This window comes from Crocodylus porosus, unplaced genomic scaffold, assembly GCF_001723895.1.
Source record: "Crocodylus porosus isolate Cpor-Errol unplaced genomic scaffold, CroPor_comp1, whole genome shotgun sequence".
Classification (NCBI taxonomy): domain Eukaryota; kingdom Metazoa; phylum Chordata; order Crocodylia; family Crocodylidae; genus Crocodylus; species Crocodylus porosus.
In genome coordinates, this window is record NW_017728920.1 from 13256870 (window position 1) to 13274411 (window position 17542).

At 40.3% G+C, this 17542-nt stretch overlaps 1 protein-coding gene across 3 annotated transcripts in view; it reads left to right on the top strand.

The window, feature by feature from the left end:
* Window positions 1–17542, top strand: part of PCDH15 (protocadherin related 15) — a 904082-nt gene that overhangs the window by 437289 nt on the left and 449251 nt on the right. For all 3 annotated transcript variants that reach the window (XM_019538590.1, XM_019538589.1, XM_019538591.1), the window contains one exon: window positions 373–485. In XM_019538590.1, coding sequence (XP_019394135.1) covers window positions 373–485 — 113 coding nt within the window. The remainder of the gene's footprint in view (window positions 1–372; window positions 486–17542) is intronic.

The window sequence follows — 17542 nt, forward strand, 5'->3', positions numbered from 1 at the left end:
TGAAACTTCCTTAGCCTGACGAAGGGTTTTTGAACCCAAATGCTTGCTTAATAATTGTTTTCCAACTTTTTAAGTTAAATAAAAGATAAAAGTTTAGTAAAAGATATCAGAGTCACCCAGAGAACCTTGTCTGCCTATGTCCTTAGACCAGCACGGCTACAACCTACACCCCGTTGCCTAAGACAATCACTTCCCAAAGAAATTTCTCATATAGTGCAATTTTTGGTAGTGTTTTACTTTTTGTACTAAACATATTTAGTTTTATTCCTTTGTTGTTTAATGAGTGAAGTAAATAAAATATTTAAATAAGGCTATTACAAACAGTACTTATTTCTCCCAATTACATGTTCAAACCTCGATGTCTTTTTGCAGGGACTCCTGAGGATTATCCACAATATTTCCATATGAATCTTACAACAGCTGTACTCAGTCTCCTACAACCCATAAACAGGGATTTGCACCAGAAATTTGATTTAGTTATTAAGGTAATTTCAACTGATTTCTCATTTCCATACACTCATAAATTGCTTAGTAATAAAATCTCTGGAAAAAACTGAGGATGTGTTCTATACTTTTAAAATGTCTGTCAGTTATTAAAGAAGTTTAATCATAAAGTCAAACAGTAAGATGTACCTGTAAAAATGAGGTATTTAGGTTCATGTTTCTTTAAACTGTTTCTTTACTGTTAATTTTAAGAATATTATAATTACAGTATAAAAAAAATACATGTATAACTTCCTTTTTCCATTTTTTTTTACCCATGTAATTAACTAAAAAAGGGTTAGACATTTTATATTTTGTGTGTTGATGAAAATATCTAACATGTACACTTGAGATTATTCTTTATACAGTATTCCAAATATGAATTCCAGGAAAACTGGAGAAAAAATATATACATAAACAATAATGTGTTTTTGGATTAGAGATGAATCAGAAGAGAGAAGCTCAAATACAGATTTTGGATGTAGGAAGGGATTTCCAGAAGTGCTTTTTGGCTTTGTTTTGCTCCCATTGAGGTCAATGAATGCTGTAGAGGCTGACACCAAGTACTTTTGAAAATTCTGCCTCTAATGCATGAATTCAAGCCTCTCACTGTTTTAATTTCCTTAGCTCCAAAAGGAAGCACTCTGTAGTCCCTCATAAAACAGATAAGGTGAGTAAAGATTCTGTAAATTAGCTCTGAAAATTTAGAAAGTCCCAGAGTTGGTGTCATTAGGTAGAATGGAAAGATCCCAGCATTAATTCATTTGCTCATTTGAAATTTAAAATAAAAGAATGAATAATGCTGATATTAAGATTTATATAACCAATATGTCTGTTAAACCTAGTATTTTATTAATTTTACTTAGAGTACACCTAAAAATGTTTTATTCAAGGTTATGGTGAAATCTGTCTAAAGGGAGAAACAAAAGTCAATAGCATAAAAAATATGGTTGTCTAATAAAGACAGAACAAAGTACATTTGGGAATAATATGGGGCAATCCTGTAGGAGGTTGCCTAATGAGGCAGAAAGTCTTACAGTTTTCTTTTGCATTTATTAGTGGTAGAGGAGCAAACCCTGGATTATGGATTGTAACAAATGATAATGTTTTACTTTAATTAGTACACTGAATCACAAAAAATATAGCAGTGTCTCATTCCAAGGAAAATAATAGTGGAGCATTTCAGACTGCAGTATGGCCTGCAATGCAAGGTCTTAAAAATGTCTCAATAATTAGCTGAGCACTCTTAGCATAAACAACTTGTAGTGCAAGCACTATGCTGATAGGGCTATAATTACTTATTCATTCATGACCCATTTTATTAATTCTGCTTTAAATGTGACATTTCTGTTCCCTGTGACCTGATCATTTCTCTTGTCTCTAATTTCTTTTTTATACTGTGTGTAAAATTATTCATGGATTTGCCTCCTTCCTACCATTTTCTTATGTGGTTTTTAATTTCTTTCATTTTTATTTCTGTTTACTCAAACTGAAATAATTATGTGTTTTTCTAACCTGTGGTACTGAAATACGTTGGAAAATGTGCTGCCATTCTTGGTGTTTGAGTACCATTGGTATTTATTACATTCTTCTGTACCATTGGTGGTTAGTTAGGAAAACCTAAAGATTTACATATTATCCAGACCTGTTTACACATCCTTCCTCTATTACTTATCCTTCTTTCTCTCTCTTTTCAGTTTAGTTATCTCTCCATTTTCAGTCTTGATTCTCTTTTCCTGTCAGGGCTGGGTTAGGTGTGACAATATGCAAGTTCCCCATCTTTCACACACAAATACTATGATCATATATTCTCAGGTGTGGTTCCACTGGGAAAGGGAGGAGTCCAACTATGAGAAGGCTAGCTTCTTATATTGTTCAAGCAGCATCACGGGACAAACTGATATTAGAAAATAGGCAAGCTGACATTAAGCTAAATGTCTGAATGTGAATAGTCACACCATTCACTCAAGAAAAGCAGATTAATATTCCGTTTTCTTTACCTAAGAGTTCAATGCAGTCACAAACATGAGCTCAACTAATTCAGTTGTAAATGGTGGGGGGCAATAGTTAAACTGAGGTAGCAAGGGGTCTTCCCTGACTGGAATACAATGAAGATTGGGGAGTGTTTTGTTTTGGATAAAGGGAAGAAGGCAAAGGAAAAAAACCACGGAGCTGACAAAGAAAGAATCAGAGTGATAGAGATGGAGAGGAAGGACACAAGCGATGGAAACTGAGTTTTGTTTTTTTAATAATTGTGGATGTCAGTTGTTACATATCAAGTGCAAAGACCATATTTAACTCCAGTTACATAACATTTGATTGTGGATTGGGCTGGTGCCATTTGAGACACCAGACAAAGATGAATTGTTGACGTAGTTTGGCACATGCACACTCCCCAGTAGTGAAGTGAAGACAACAGCTGGTCCCTAATATATATACCAAGGAAAAATCAGAGTGGTATAGATGGGCAGAAAAGAAAAAAGGAAATGGAAACTTTGAGATTTTTTTAAACAATTGTGGATGTCAACTGTTATGTATCAAGTACATACACCAAATTTCACTCCAGTTATGTAAATTGTGATTGCGGACTGAACTGGTGCCATATGACACCCCAGACACTGGTGCTATATGAGACATCAGTATTCTTGTATAAGCAGTTTCATAGAAGAAGGTCTCTTATTTCTAGCTTTGAACTAGTCCTTACGTCAGGAATCAAAATCCCATACTCTTACTTCGAAAACATCTTGTATTTATCCAAATCCAAGATAACTCTGAATTTAAGATACCTCCCCCACAATAATTAGCTTTTACATTAGAAAATATATATAGTTATAATTTTCCATGTATAGAATCGAATTATTGGAGAGTTGTCTTAAAGCCATCTCCTCACCACTGCAACAGGGAAAGCAGGGAGCAGGAGCGAGGACCTACCACTTGCCCCCCATCCCATGCTACCTGCTCCACCTGTCACCTGTACCTGGGCCCTCCAGCACCTGCCCCCTATGTCACCTGCACTCCCTAACACCTCTGCCCACCCAACCATTTGCTCTCTCCCTGCTTGGCTCCCCTTGCTGCCTGTTCCCCTCTCCCCAGCACCCACCCACTCTCTGTCATGGCTCTGGCTCCAGCTCCACATTCAGCCATGCACTGGGTCACAGCATGAAGTATATACTGGCTTCAGTCCCTGCATGGCCAGGAAGCAGTGGTATCTAGCACTAGCAGCTCCTGCCCCAGGACCAATTGGGGCTGGAGGTGCCACCATTGTCATTGTTGCTCCCAGGCCAGGGAGGCTGAAGCCAGCATGTGCTCCACGTACCAGGCTGGAGCCACAACAGAAAGTGGGAGGAAAGAGGAGAGGAGGACAGAGTGGGGGATGGGGAATAGGGCATAGGGGTAGGTGGGGGAGCAGTGGCTGTGGCTCCAACTCTAAACTCCTGTTAGAGCCAGAGCCATAGCAGCTGCCTGCCCTCTGCTACCTTGTTCTATAATCAAAGATGAGGGGCTTTTTTCCCCATGCTGAGTGTGGGAGGGAAAAAAACCTCATCCTGGATTCAAGTACATTGGGTATACAGTCTCACAAAAGACCGTTTCTTCAGAAGTTTTTGATAAGGTACACCTTAAACCCAGCACTGTTTCCTGAATATACCAAGGAGCAGGGCCATCCTTGGTGAGGGGGAGCAGGGACACACACATGAATTGGGGCAACAGCCCCACGCCCTGCACTTCGGGGGGCCCCACAGACAGTGCCGTGTCACCACTGCCAAGTGCCACTGGCTTTGCCGCCATTGAGCACTGCCGGCTCTGGCCGGTTGCTGGCCCCGCACAGGCTTATATGCCCCAGGCCCCACACACCCCTAGGGATGGCTCTGCCCAGGAGTATAGGGAATTTCAGTACTCCAAGGAGGAAAACAAAATTTAAGTTGCATAGCTGCTACTTAGAAATATTTTGAATGAGTCAGCATATATTTTACATTTGTTTCATTCTTTCCTGTTCTTAATTATTTGATAAGTGCAGTAATTTATATGAAACTGACGCATTTCCCATTATGTTTGCTTTATAAACTGTTTTTTATTTTGATTATTTTTGGTTTCTTCTATTACAAGATTACTGTCATTTGGATACATAAAACAAAAATGTGTACAGCAACTGTTTTAAACCTATCAAAAAGTCCTGTCTTTTTCTCTTATATAAAATCAATGATGCCAGTGTAGCCAAATGTGGTAACAGACTACATCAATTAAAAAACAATAGTTATGCTAGTCCAGTGATATTTTCTTTGTGCCTTTAATTACAAGCTGTATTACTAATGGAAGTTTTTATAGGCATTATTAGATTCAAATTACTGTGTTTTTTTGTGCAGTCAAGGGGATAATAAGCAAAAGTATCAATCTGTAAGAATAATAATATGCCACCTGCTTGAATAATAGCAATGTAGTGCAGCACTGTTCAGGGATCCATTGAACTGGTACAAAGCAGAAGCTTTGATCTGTATTGGGTCTTTAGGATTCTTGTGTTACCAGGTTTGTATTTTTCACACTTTTCAGGTAGTGGAACCTGATTTCATTTTACTTGGGGAGAGGAGGTAGAGGGAGGGAACAGGGGAAAGTCTAAATAAGTGCATTTAAACAGAAAATGTACCACAATTTAAAGACTCATAGGGTCCCCCTGTGGTCTCCTCCCCCTCCTCCAGCCCTATCCCCCACCCCCTACTTACTGGTATGGAGTTTGGGTCCAGCTCCCTGCAGCAAAGAGTGGGGACTGCCCAGATCTCCAAATCTCTCTGAATCTTTCCTGAATCAATTCGGAGAGCTTTGAATCGATTTGGACCTTTTTATTGGTCTCCCGATTCAATTCAGATTTGAAGACTCAGCTGCCAAATCTCCTCCGAATCAAATCAGCACCTGAAACTTTGCACCACCCTACTGCTCAGGACCACAGAGCAGCAGGGGGGACAGCCACAGCTGGACCTGCATCCTGGTGAGTAAAGGGGGTAAGGGAAGCTCTGATTTTCCATCATATAAAAACCCAAAATCAAATGGCAAAGTATATAGGTATTTAGAATGTATTTTGCTATAATGACCAAGACACTGGAAGTCTTCCATGTTGCTTTAAAATGATAAATATATCAATAAAACATTGTGTTCAACTAATATCTATATATATAATGTCATTTCATTTAACAGAAGAAAATTGTGGATTTGGGCTTCTTTAGTCAGAGAATTTTGGATGTTTTAATAGAGTTAGTATAGCTACCCAGTACAGTGCAGCCTCTTGCAACTGGCTGTGTTGGAACCAAATGTTTAAAGGTCTTGAGTTCTTCCAGTATCTATACAAATTACTGCTGAGGAGCAGGATACTATAGCTAAGCAAAACATTGCAACAATGTGGCTGCTCTGCTTTCGGTACCCAAACTCAGTATAGTGCTAGCTCCCTGTGCCCAGCACTACATGTAAACATATCCAGAGAGCTGGCAGAGAGCTCTGGGGTAGGGTAAGGGAAGGATGAGTGCCCAAATTCTATCAGAGGTGCAAGAGAAGCAGAGAAACAGGGTACTTAGTCTCTGTAGCCTTCCTGAAAGGCTTTTATCCATTTAACTCTGCACTGCAGGGAAGCAGGCACTGGGGAAGTTGTCATTCTGATTTCTCCCAGCCTTTCCTATGGAGAAATTCAATTTTGTAAAAAGGATACATTTCATCAGAAAATAATTCCAATGGACAGTTCCTGACTGTTTCTAGGGTGAAAACAGTTGCAGTTATTCACTGACACATAAAAACAACAGTTTACTCAGAGTTCAAGCACTAAAGCACTACCCTTCATTCTTCCAGAAAGTCTAGTTCAGTTATACTCAAGTGTCTTAAAATCAGGAAATGAACTCTGTCCCCTTCCCTGACCCTGTGACCTTGGCAATAGCTTGTAGGAATTATCTGCCTATACTACAGCTGTTGTATTCATTTTCATACTTGTAGCTATTTTGGATAGACTTTCTGTGGATGCACACACTATAACATGCTTGCACATGAATGTTTGGGACATGACTAACTAAAGAACCTAACTCCAATGATTTTCATAACTTTAGATATGATCAGCCCCATGATTTGAGTAAAAGTTGATGTAGAATAAATTGACTTTAACAAATGCTATTTGATGGGACAGTGAGGTGAGAAGGAAGGCTGTATCTTGGGTTTTCCTTGATCAAGTGGAATAACAGTTAGATCATTAGCTACTCTGCATGACGTACAGCGAATTTCAAGGCAACCTGAATAAATGCATGGATTTTAGCACACTTGGAGTCAAATTTAAACAGAAAGGCTTTCTCAATATTAACTTTAGGGTAGCTGGTTTTCCACCATAATTACAATTGAAAGGAAGACCAACTTCATCAGAAATCTACAACTAGAAATTCACTAACCTGCAAGAGTTTTTAATTTTTCTGCATGTTCCACTTTTAAATATCTTTTTTTTTTAAATGTGTACAGCATACTTCATAGATTTCATAGATTTCATAAACATTAGGGCTGGAAGGGGCCCTGGAGGATCATCACAGCAAAAGTAAATTTCAAAGGACGTGCCAGTTTAAGTGCAGCAGAAAGAACTATATTTTAGTGTAGATGAAAACTAATGTAATCTAAAAGATGTAACAATTCATGTGAATTTGTAATACATGCACACAGGAATATGTAACTGGATATTGTCCGTTGACCAAGGAATAATATTGTCAGCATATTTCATAGATTTCATAAACATTAAGGCTGGTAGGGACCTTGGAAGATCATTGAGTCCAGCCCCCTGCCCGAAGGGCAGGAAGTCAGCTGGGGTCATAGGATCCCAGCAAGATAAGCATCCAATTTGCTCTTGAAGGTGTTCAAACCACCTCCGATGGCAGGCTGTTCCAGACCTTGGGTCTTGGGCAGTAAAGAAATTGTTCCTTATGCCCAGCCTGAAATTGTCTTGTAGTAGTTTATAACCGTTTGACCTCATCATCCCTTGGGGCGCTCTGGTGAACAAACGTTCCACCAGATACTGGTGGTCACCACTGATAAACTTATAGGTGGCCATCGGATCACCCCTGAGCCTGCGCTTTTCCAGGCTAAATAGCCCCATGGCTCTCAGCCTGTCGTCATAAGGTCTGTTTTCCTGACCTCTGATCATGTGTGTGGCTCTTCTCTGGAGTCTCTCAAGCTTCTCCACATCCTTTTTTAATTGTGGAGCCCAAAACTGGTCACAGTATTCCAGCTTCGACCTCACCAAGGCCAAGTACAAGGGGAGAATCATGTCCCAGGATTTGTTTGAGAAGCACCTATGGATGCAAGCCAGCATTTTGGTCTCTTTACTAGCTGCAGCATTGCATTGCAGGCTCATGTTCATCTTGTGGTCAATGATGACCCCTAAGTCTCTTTCTTCCATAGTGCTAGCCAGCATAGCACTGCTGAGCTTATAAGGATGCTTCAGGTTTTTCTTCCCGAGGTGGAGAACCTTGCATTTTTCAGTGTTAAACACCATCGGTACTCCTTTTGATAGTACTCCTTTTTTACATTGATCTTTACTTTACTTTTCAAAGCATTCATGCATGTACTTAGATAGTTTGAAGGTTTATACCTATATGGGAAGAAGCTATATATTTTAACCGTGATACCTTAATAGATGTAGGCGTTGGAATCCCTTAATCCCTCAGTTTGAGGATGGTTTCTACCACATTTCATTGATGGAACTTGAAGTGACTTAAGTACCCAATCCTTAAGCCACAGATCCTTACAGTCTTTTGGTAAGGGGAGAGTAGGCTGCGGGCTGGCATACCTATCTCTTCTCTGCTTCAAGCGCTATAGTTCAGAATGGGCTGCCACTTGGTTGTGGTGCCATTGGAGTTGATTGGCAGTCAGCTCCTCCCAGATCTTGATGCCTATATCCCTTTTCTTGAGTGTGCTTTTACTGTATGCTAGAAGTATTTCCTTTGGCCATCATAGGATAGTTCAAGGCATTATGAAGCTTGGAGTAGAGCACTTCTTTTGGAGTCAAAAGTCAGGCATCCACCCACAATGTCCAGTCGAGCAGTATTGGTGCTTGAGCATCACTGACCCAATGCTGGTAACAATGGCTTCAGCAAGGATGCTGGCACTCATGCAATGATTTTTCCATTTGTTGGGGAAGATTTTCTGGAGATATCATTGGTGATATCTCTCCAGGCTTTTGAGATGACAACAGTAGGTCACCCATGTTTCACATCTGTAGAGGAGAGGGGGGAAGATGACTTCATTGTAGACCTGTATCTTGGTGTCTTCCTGGAGATTACAATGAATAAAGACAAGCCAAAGCAATTTACTAAAGGGGGCATATGCACACTGGATTTCCTCATTACTGTTCACTCTCCAAAAGAGGTGGCTACTAAGATGCGGAAAGTACTCAACTATGTCCAGAGTAATTCCTTCAAAAGGGGCAGAGGGGGATGGCCTGGGACAGGCTGACAGAGCACTTTGGTGTTCTCCATGTTGAGAGACATGCCCAGAGTTCAGGAGGCTTCTCTGACAAGATCCAGCACCATCTGGAGGTTTTCCTCAGGGTGTGGAAGGATGGCACAGTCATCAGCATATTAAAGGTCAAAGATGGTTGTTTGAGTACTTTAGTCTTTGAGTAAAACTGTTCCAGGTTGAAAAGCTCTCCATCCATTCAGTATTTAATGTCAATTCCAGAAGAAATATGTAATAATTTTGCCACTGGTTTCCTGTATATGTCCTTCATCGACCTTACTAAAGTCTTCAGTTCCACTGGACACCCATAATGAGTTACACGTGCTTATTGTGTCATGGCAGGAAACTACTGCAAGTGTTTTATCTATCTTTGCAGTGGCTTGGGACATCTACATAAAGTCACTCTATTAGCAACAAAATCAAGATGGGAGACATATATATGCACTGTCTTACAGTGGAGGTACATTGTGAGGCTTTTCTGGAGGGTTTTTTTTTTAATTGCCAGTGTTGCTTCTGGGAGCAGAAGTTGGTATAGTTTTCATAATAGGTACATCAGCAGTGTATATATTCTAGGGGTTTTATATTAATAACTCAAAATGCCCTAGTGCCATTTGTTGGTTTTTCAAGTACGTTCACATTAAACTAGGAATGCATCCCGATACAGAGCAGCAAGCCAATTTTCTCATCGCTTTCACTTACGTATTAGTTTAGATTATTACAGAAGTTTACTGGCCAGAATTAAGTCAATTATCAAAGCTTTGTCTGAAAAAATACTGTATGATTTCACACCCTGTTTTTCAAACAGTCTAATAGGAATATCAACTTCATTCACTTTCTAGCCATAAATCTTGATCAAGTTTTGTAACAAATTTAATCCTTTATCTAATCAGTGGTGGTATCTTGATGAGATTATGTTTAATTGAAGAATATCTGAATGGTGGTATGATCTGTATGTGGAGATCATCCTATTATTGAGTAAGGCTACCCTTTCTATCTTCATGAACAGCCAATAGTAACATGATGTTTATAGGAATGTGACAGAGGTAAAGTCACTCTCGAAAAGAGTTGGCTACTAAGATGGGGAAAGTACTCAACTATGTCCAGAGTCATTCCTTCAAAAGGGGCAGAGGGGGATGGCCTGTCTATGGATTTAATTCAAGTCAGCTGGAGAGGTGTCTTTGCTCACAAGAACATTTCTGAGAAAAAAGAATATTTTGAATTCATTTGCCCATTCTTTTTCAAAACCCCAGTACAATAGCTAAAAGGTCCTCCTACTTAATAGTGATGTGAGTCACTTTGGATCAGAAAGGTATGTTCCTGGATACATACATTGGCTCCATTTTTGTTAACATAAGCAGGCTTTGCCTTGCTCATGCTTTTCACAAGATAAAAGATTGGAGGAGACATGACAGAATGACACCCTTCTATTGCTTATGATAGAGGTTAATAGTTTCTTTCTTTTCTTTTGTGAATCTTATTGAATCTTGTTGTTTCCAAGGCAGTTGAAAGCTTACTTGGAATACACCAAAAGATTCAGACGTGGTTTCAATAACCATCTCAGCAACAGTCAAAATGCAGGAAATGAAGTGGACATAAGCTGTGTTCTACATTATTTGTCAAACAGAGAATTGTTTCTACTGAGAATAGAATATGCTGGCATAAAAAACTACCACATTTCATGAGATAGGAACACATTTTGATTTAATATTTATTGTAAGATTTAGGAAAGAAGAGAAGCTAAGATAACTGTACTGAGGCAGTTGTTGGAGAAGAAGGCTGTGAAATGCCTATAGTGCCAATAGTAGTTAACAATGGAAAACAAATTACGAAGTGTATTAAGAAGTTCTTTATCACATTTCCTGATTATGTAGCAGAAGTTACTTATTTCTCCAAGTTCTGATGTGGAGCAGGTGGGCAATGAAAGTATAAATATTCAAGTATTTAAATTAACTTTATTATTCTTATTAATTATTATGGTCATTTTATGTTTCTCTGTTTTATCAGTGATAATATCACAAGTTTAGTTAAAGATTTTTAACATGCTATAAAAAGTCACGTTGTATACCAAGTGGGATTCTGGATAAAAGACACTTTTTCATTTTGTATGACAGGAATCAGTACTAATATTATAGACCACCATACCAAATAGTACCCATATCAAATTACACATGTTGCCCTGGGGGTTCAGGCCAGTGCTCAGGATCTCAATATTGTGCTGTTAGACAGAAGAGTGTGGTGTACAATTGCACATGCACACATAAAAATCAATTAAGCACACACTCACTAGGTGCATACACCCCTATTAGGCATACACACTCACACTACCAGCTCAGGAACATACACTATACACTCCAAAAGTTAGACACAGTTCACTAAGTCGCATATCATGCACACAATGCCATATATATACGTGCACACACAGTAGCAACTCAGATACACATTCCAAATAACTAGTCTGGGTTCACACACACTACACAAACCAAATTTAGACAGAATCAGTTACCAACACCTGCACCTTCAATACACATATGTGGATTAATAATTCATATATCACACACACACACACACACACACACAATCTATATCTATATATATGTGTGTGTGTGTGTGTGTGTATATGTGTGTGTGTGTATTCACTAATATACACACATACCACCCACCTACACATACACACAAATGAGTTCCTAAGTTGGATATTGTGATATGTATATGCTTGGTGTACTTGGGATAACTGGAGAAAGGTTAAGGTAGGAAAGTAGAAGTGTAGGGGGTTAAAGTTACCAGGACCAGGATTAGAACTGGTAGACTACAGGGGCCTGGGCTGAAGAACTGAGGCTTGGGGGTAACTTTAGGTTAATTGATCTTAATTGATTAAAATACTATGCCCAAAGCCTGCAGAACAGGGAAGTATGCTGGCACAGAGTGTGGGACTGGAGCTATGGGGGAGCTGAAAATGTAGATGGGGAGGGGGAAAAATGGGACTAAGGGAAAGTATGGGTGTTAAAGAGGGCTCTGTGTGTGGGGAGCCAGAGGATGGCTCTGAGGCAGCTAGAGAAGTTGCAGTGAGTGGCAGTAGGTGCTGGAAGTTGGAGAGAATTGCAGGACAGCTAATAGGAGCTGGGAAGCTGCAGGTGGGGTGGAATTACAGAAGGTGCAGGGGCGGAGCCTGAAAACAGAGAGAGAGCGAAAGAGAGAGAGAGAGAGAGAGAGAGAGAGGCAGCAGAAAGTCACAGGAAAAGCAGCCGGGAAGCAAGGAGAGGCTGAGAGGTGGCAGAAAAGGGAAGACGAAATTGGGAGGAGATGGGGAAACTAGCAGAGAGGGTGGGAACTGGAGCTGAGAGAGAGAATGAGGCTGGAATTTAAGATAAGGAAGGGACTGGGATTCAGTAAAACATGCCCCAACTCAGGGTTGCAAATGACAATGGTTTTATTGAACAGGGGAGATGGTGACACAATGCCAAATGGTTCCCTTGCACCCACACACACCCACACATACACAATGGCCACACACACACAATGGCAGCAGAGGTTAGAGAGGCTTGGTGCAGGGGCTGAACTCCACTGAAGTCCAGGAGGAAAGAGAGAGTCCAAATTGTAGGAGGAGGTATGCAGCTAATATCTGCCTAGCCAGGCTGGAAAGGGGTCCTTGTCCAGTAGATGTTGTCCAGAGGGGGTCACCGGCAGGCCTCTGGGTTGATAGGAGACATGAAGGTGGTCTGGTCTGGATGGAAATGGTGTTGTCACTGGGTCTGTCTTCACTGCCTCTCTTTATAGGGGCAGACCATGAGTGACCCTAGTGACAGGGGGCATGCCCAGGCAAGGGTTAGCCCCTGGCATACTGAGCATGTGTGCTCATGCAGGGATGTGCAGTTTCAGGTGTCTGTAATGGTGAGAGTTGCTGGTTTTGCAGGATCTTTTGTTTTTCAAATGCTGGTCATGTCTCTGTTCCTGGGTGAGGTCTGTAGTTCCTGGATGAATCAATGCGAGGGGATGGCCCAGTCTTTACAGGCCATTTAATAGAGGCCCGCTACCCTTGTATTTCAATCATACCCAATCATTCTCATTCATCCAGGAACCAATTTACATGGGAGGGGTACAATGAATCATATTGTTGCAACATGGGATGCCCAGGCAGAGGACAGAAACCTGAGGCTTGACTTATAAAATGGAAACTTGACATGACTTTGGTTCACTTACAAACACAGGCCTAAACCATATAATATGCATATGAAACAACAAAAATCAATTAAAAAATGATAATAAATACAATATACAACAGTAAAAATTAGTACAAACCTAATAATTATAAAACAATGGACATCCAAAACCAAAAACTTGTCACCAAAAATAAAAAAGCTTAAAGCTTATCCTAATTTTGAGCTCACTTATACTTATCTATAGGGAATAGAGAGGGAGAGAAAAGTCAGAAATTGTTGCGGAAGGGGGGGAATGTATTTTAAGATAAATAATAATGAAAAAGAAAAACTGGGGGGTTTTGCTGCATGCAGATATAATCTATTATAACGGAACTGTTAAATCTACATATTTCTCTTGCACTACAAGCATAGCAGAACCATTTTAAATGTCATTCATGGTTAAAAAACTTTTAATTATCTGCTAGCTATGCCTAAAATCACTGAATCACTAAAATCCTAAAATAGATTTGCTCTGCATATTTGCACTGTGCTTGGTGTCTTTCATGTTATCTTTAGTTTCTTGTCTTCTAGCTTCATTCCCTTGGACTCCAGCTGCCCCTCAGTTTTCATTGTCTACTTTGGATTAGCAGTAACTCTGATTCCATTCCCAGCTCCTGGCACAGTTCAAGGAGTATTTTTTTGCCCCTCAGATTAGGGTCTATGCTTATCCTTCTCTTCCTTTCAAGAATTACTAGTGGGACCAGCAGGCATTATGAGAGATTCAAAAGAAAAAAGTAGTTTCGCAAAGGCTGATTTGTTTTCAGTCTGAATCTTTCTGACTGTATTGAATTTTAGCTGAAGGTACTCACAGCTGATACCTTGGCACAGGAGAAGACACATGTCACTCATAATGAGATGCACACAAACAGAATGTTGTGCCTTTTAACCTGGTCATGGAGCTGAACAGCAGGGCTGTGTGAAACAGCATCATTTCATTTCGACTTCCATTTTACTGTTTCACTGGAACAGTGTTTTGTTTCAAGTTTTGTTTAGTTTCAAAGCACTGTTGCATTTTGTTTTGTCGAAACACCGTCGAAACAGTGAAACAGTTTTGACGTTTTCACCCATAGGCTGTAATGGGGAATCACAAAACTGCCTATAACTTTGTCATTTCTTGCCTGATTCAAAGGAAAATAACAGGGAGGATAGCCCCTGCTGAGGCTACAAAGTTTGTCAAGTTTCAAGGAAATAGGTGCAGGGTTTTCAGCGAAACTGTACCTCAAAATCCTGAAAACAAAATTCCTGTCACTTTTAAGTGTGAAGGCATAGGAGAACAAAAAACAGCAGAAATGGTAGCCCCTGCTGAGACCACAATGCCTGCCAAGTTTCAAGGAGTTAGGTGCAGGGGTGTCTGGGAAACTGTACCTCAGGCTGTTGACAAGCAAAACTCATGGTGTGTGTGTGTGTACGCACGCGCATGTATGTGTGTTAAGGCACAGCTGTTTTTTAGTCCCCCCCCAGCACACTGGGATTGAAAGGAACCTCAGGGAAGGATCAGTCACTGGCCGCTACACATCTCAATATCAGAGCAGTCCTTCCGCCACCGCTTCCTCTTTCCTCTCGTTTGTTTCTGTTTCCCTTCAAGGCCAGCCTCTGAATCTTCAAAACATTTCAAGCATCCTAGTTTCATTTAGAGGCTGTTTTGAAGCCTTTCATTTCATTTTGATTTTGCTTTTGCTGTTTTGAGCTTGAAATGAGTTGAAACAGCGTTGAAACAAAACACCTGGTGAAATTTCGCACAGCCCTGCTGAACAGCTGAGAGCTTCACTGTGCTGGAGGTGAGAGAATAGAAATAGAGGAAATTTAAGAAATGCACTTGCATTAAATATTTGCTCACTCCAATATCCAATAGAGGGATTAATACTTGCAATTACTAGTTTTAACTATCACAAAAATCTTTTTTATTTGGATTAAACTGTTAATTATTTATATACCTCTAATATAGCTCAGTCGCTATTTTTGAGACATTTCCAACAGAAGGACATCAGAATAGGGCAGGCTTGAACTTTCCTGTTCTCAGTAGGATGGCTGTGATCTCTTTCCAGTACATGTCAGTAACAGCATATTCGTTAAGAATTGGATTTGAAATGGAAATGGAAGTCTGAATTACAGAGTCGAGACAGATGAGACTGCTGGATTTGCTACTTATTGGAAATTTTAGAAGGGCACAGGAAAATACCTGGCTGTTTGGCTACATTGGTATATCAAAGCAAAATATAATATTCCTATATTTTTATCATATAGTGAATATAATTTTCAACATTAAAAAGTCAACCTTTCTTCATGGTTAGCACACATTTCTGATACACCCTCTACTTGTTACAGGTATTGCACAATTACCTTGAGACCAGCTATGTGTGCATGATAAAAAATTCCAACCAGCTATAAAGTTAGACCTTGAAAATGTGTACTAACTTTATACCTGGTTGTTATGAAGCTTTAATCTGCACATGTAGCAGGTTCTCCCCTGTGGCTGGGAACCCCACCAGCTGTGGGCTCCGAGCTGGGGCTGTGAGTCCCACAACTGCTGAAACTCTGGGTCCTGGCAGTACCCAACAACCACTGCAACCCGGAGTCCCATAGCTGCAGATACTCAGTCTCCACACTGTGCCTCCCAGTGCCAGGACCCAGCTGCATCCCAGCAGCTGCATGGCATGGCTATGATCTCCCAGCCCTGGGGGTGCATGAAAATTCTGGACTGGGTATATTGCTATGGCAATCACCCCACCTTGAGGGTGCATGAAATTGCCAGGGTGGGGTGATTGCTGCAGAGGCAGTCTCCCCACCACAGGGGAAGTGTGGGGTGCCCCTGCATCTCAGAGTCCCTCACTTGAGGGGGCTCCCACCTGCAACAGCTTGCTTCTTGCCCATGCAGGGGAAGTCCAAAATCAGACTCCTCCTGAACTAGCAGTTAGGCGCAATGGGATCTAGTGCACAATTCCACAATTGCGTCGTCTCCTATATGCATGTGACATGGCAGGAGGTATGATCATGTGAATCACGTTACATCCACTATACCTCTAGCTGCATATGTAGAGGGGCCCTGACCTTTTCATCCTTTAAAGAGGGTGGAAAACTGTGCTCAGATTGTATCTCTCAATGATCAGGTTTTCTTTCTATTTTTAGACCATTAAATAACTTGTGCATCTTGGATACTTTCCCTTGGGAATTATGAATTAAGATCGACTTGGTTGTACCTCACTATAGCATAGAATACTGAGAGCCAAATTCTCAGATGGTACCAATCTGTGTTGGCTTTCATTTCCAAAAATATCTGCTTTGCCTTTCTGCATTTTTTATTACAGATGTCATCCAGAACATGGCGTTATTTTTTTTTTGGCTTAACTCAAAGTGAAAAAAAGAGGAGGGTGGGAATAAGGAAAGATTTTATTATTTTGGTAGTCACAAGGATTGCTTTTCACTGTTGTACAACTGATAAACTTTACCACTACTGAAGACACTTACCTTTGTTAGATGAACAAGAAATACTTATATTTAGGGGATTTTAATCATTTTGTCTAGACACATTACACGCCAATATCATTTGCCTGCCACATCACAAGCTTCATTGACAGTAAGGTCAAATATCTTCTCTATTCTGAAGATACCTTCTGCTTTTTGTACATTAGCCAATTTTAATCCATTTCAGTACTTCTCCCTTATACTATACTTTCTGACCTTGTAAATTAATCCTGGTGTATGATATACAATCTAATGCTTTCCCTAAATCTAGATAAATTATGTCCCCAGTTTCACCTTTATCTCCCACTTCAGTAATGCACTCAAAAAATTCAAGCAACTTTGTCAGGCATGACCTTCCTTGCATGAATCCATGCTGACTGTTTCTTGTTTAGTTATACTAGTTTGAATACTATATAATGTTTTTAATATCTTACCCACATCTGAAGTCAAGTTTGTCTGAGTCTCTCTGAGTCTTTCTTTGTTATTTTTTATTAAATAGAGGCCTAAATTAGCCACCCTACCATTCTCTAGTACTGCACCATTTTTAGTGAGCTATCAACTATATTTGGAGATATGGGAAGTACTGGGAATTGGGAACTATTGCAGGAAATTAAGTTGTAGCCTATATGCTTCTCATTAGGTGAAGAAATTATAGATTAAATATTTCAGGAAAATGCCAGGATAACTGAACACCGAGTGAATCGGGCCCCAAGGTCACGGTGGGCCGGGGTGGCAATTGGAATACGATCAGGTGGGATTAGCGGCGGTGGAGTGTGAGCTGTACGGGAAGTTTAAACAAAGATGATTTATTTATTCATGCTTGGGAAGCGGAGGCTCAGATATTTCTTCAGTTACAGTATAGCGAACAACAAAGGGGTCTGTTGGCCCACGAGGTTCACTAGCGAGCCCTTGCTTTCTACCCCCTGAGGGATAGGTGC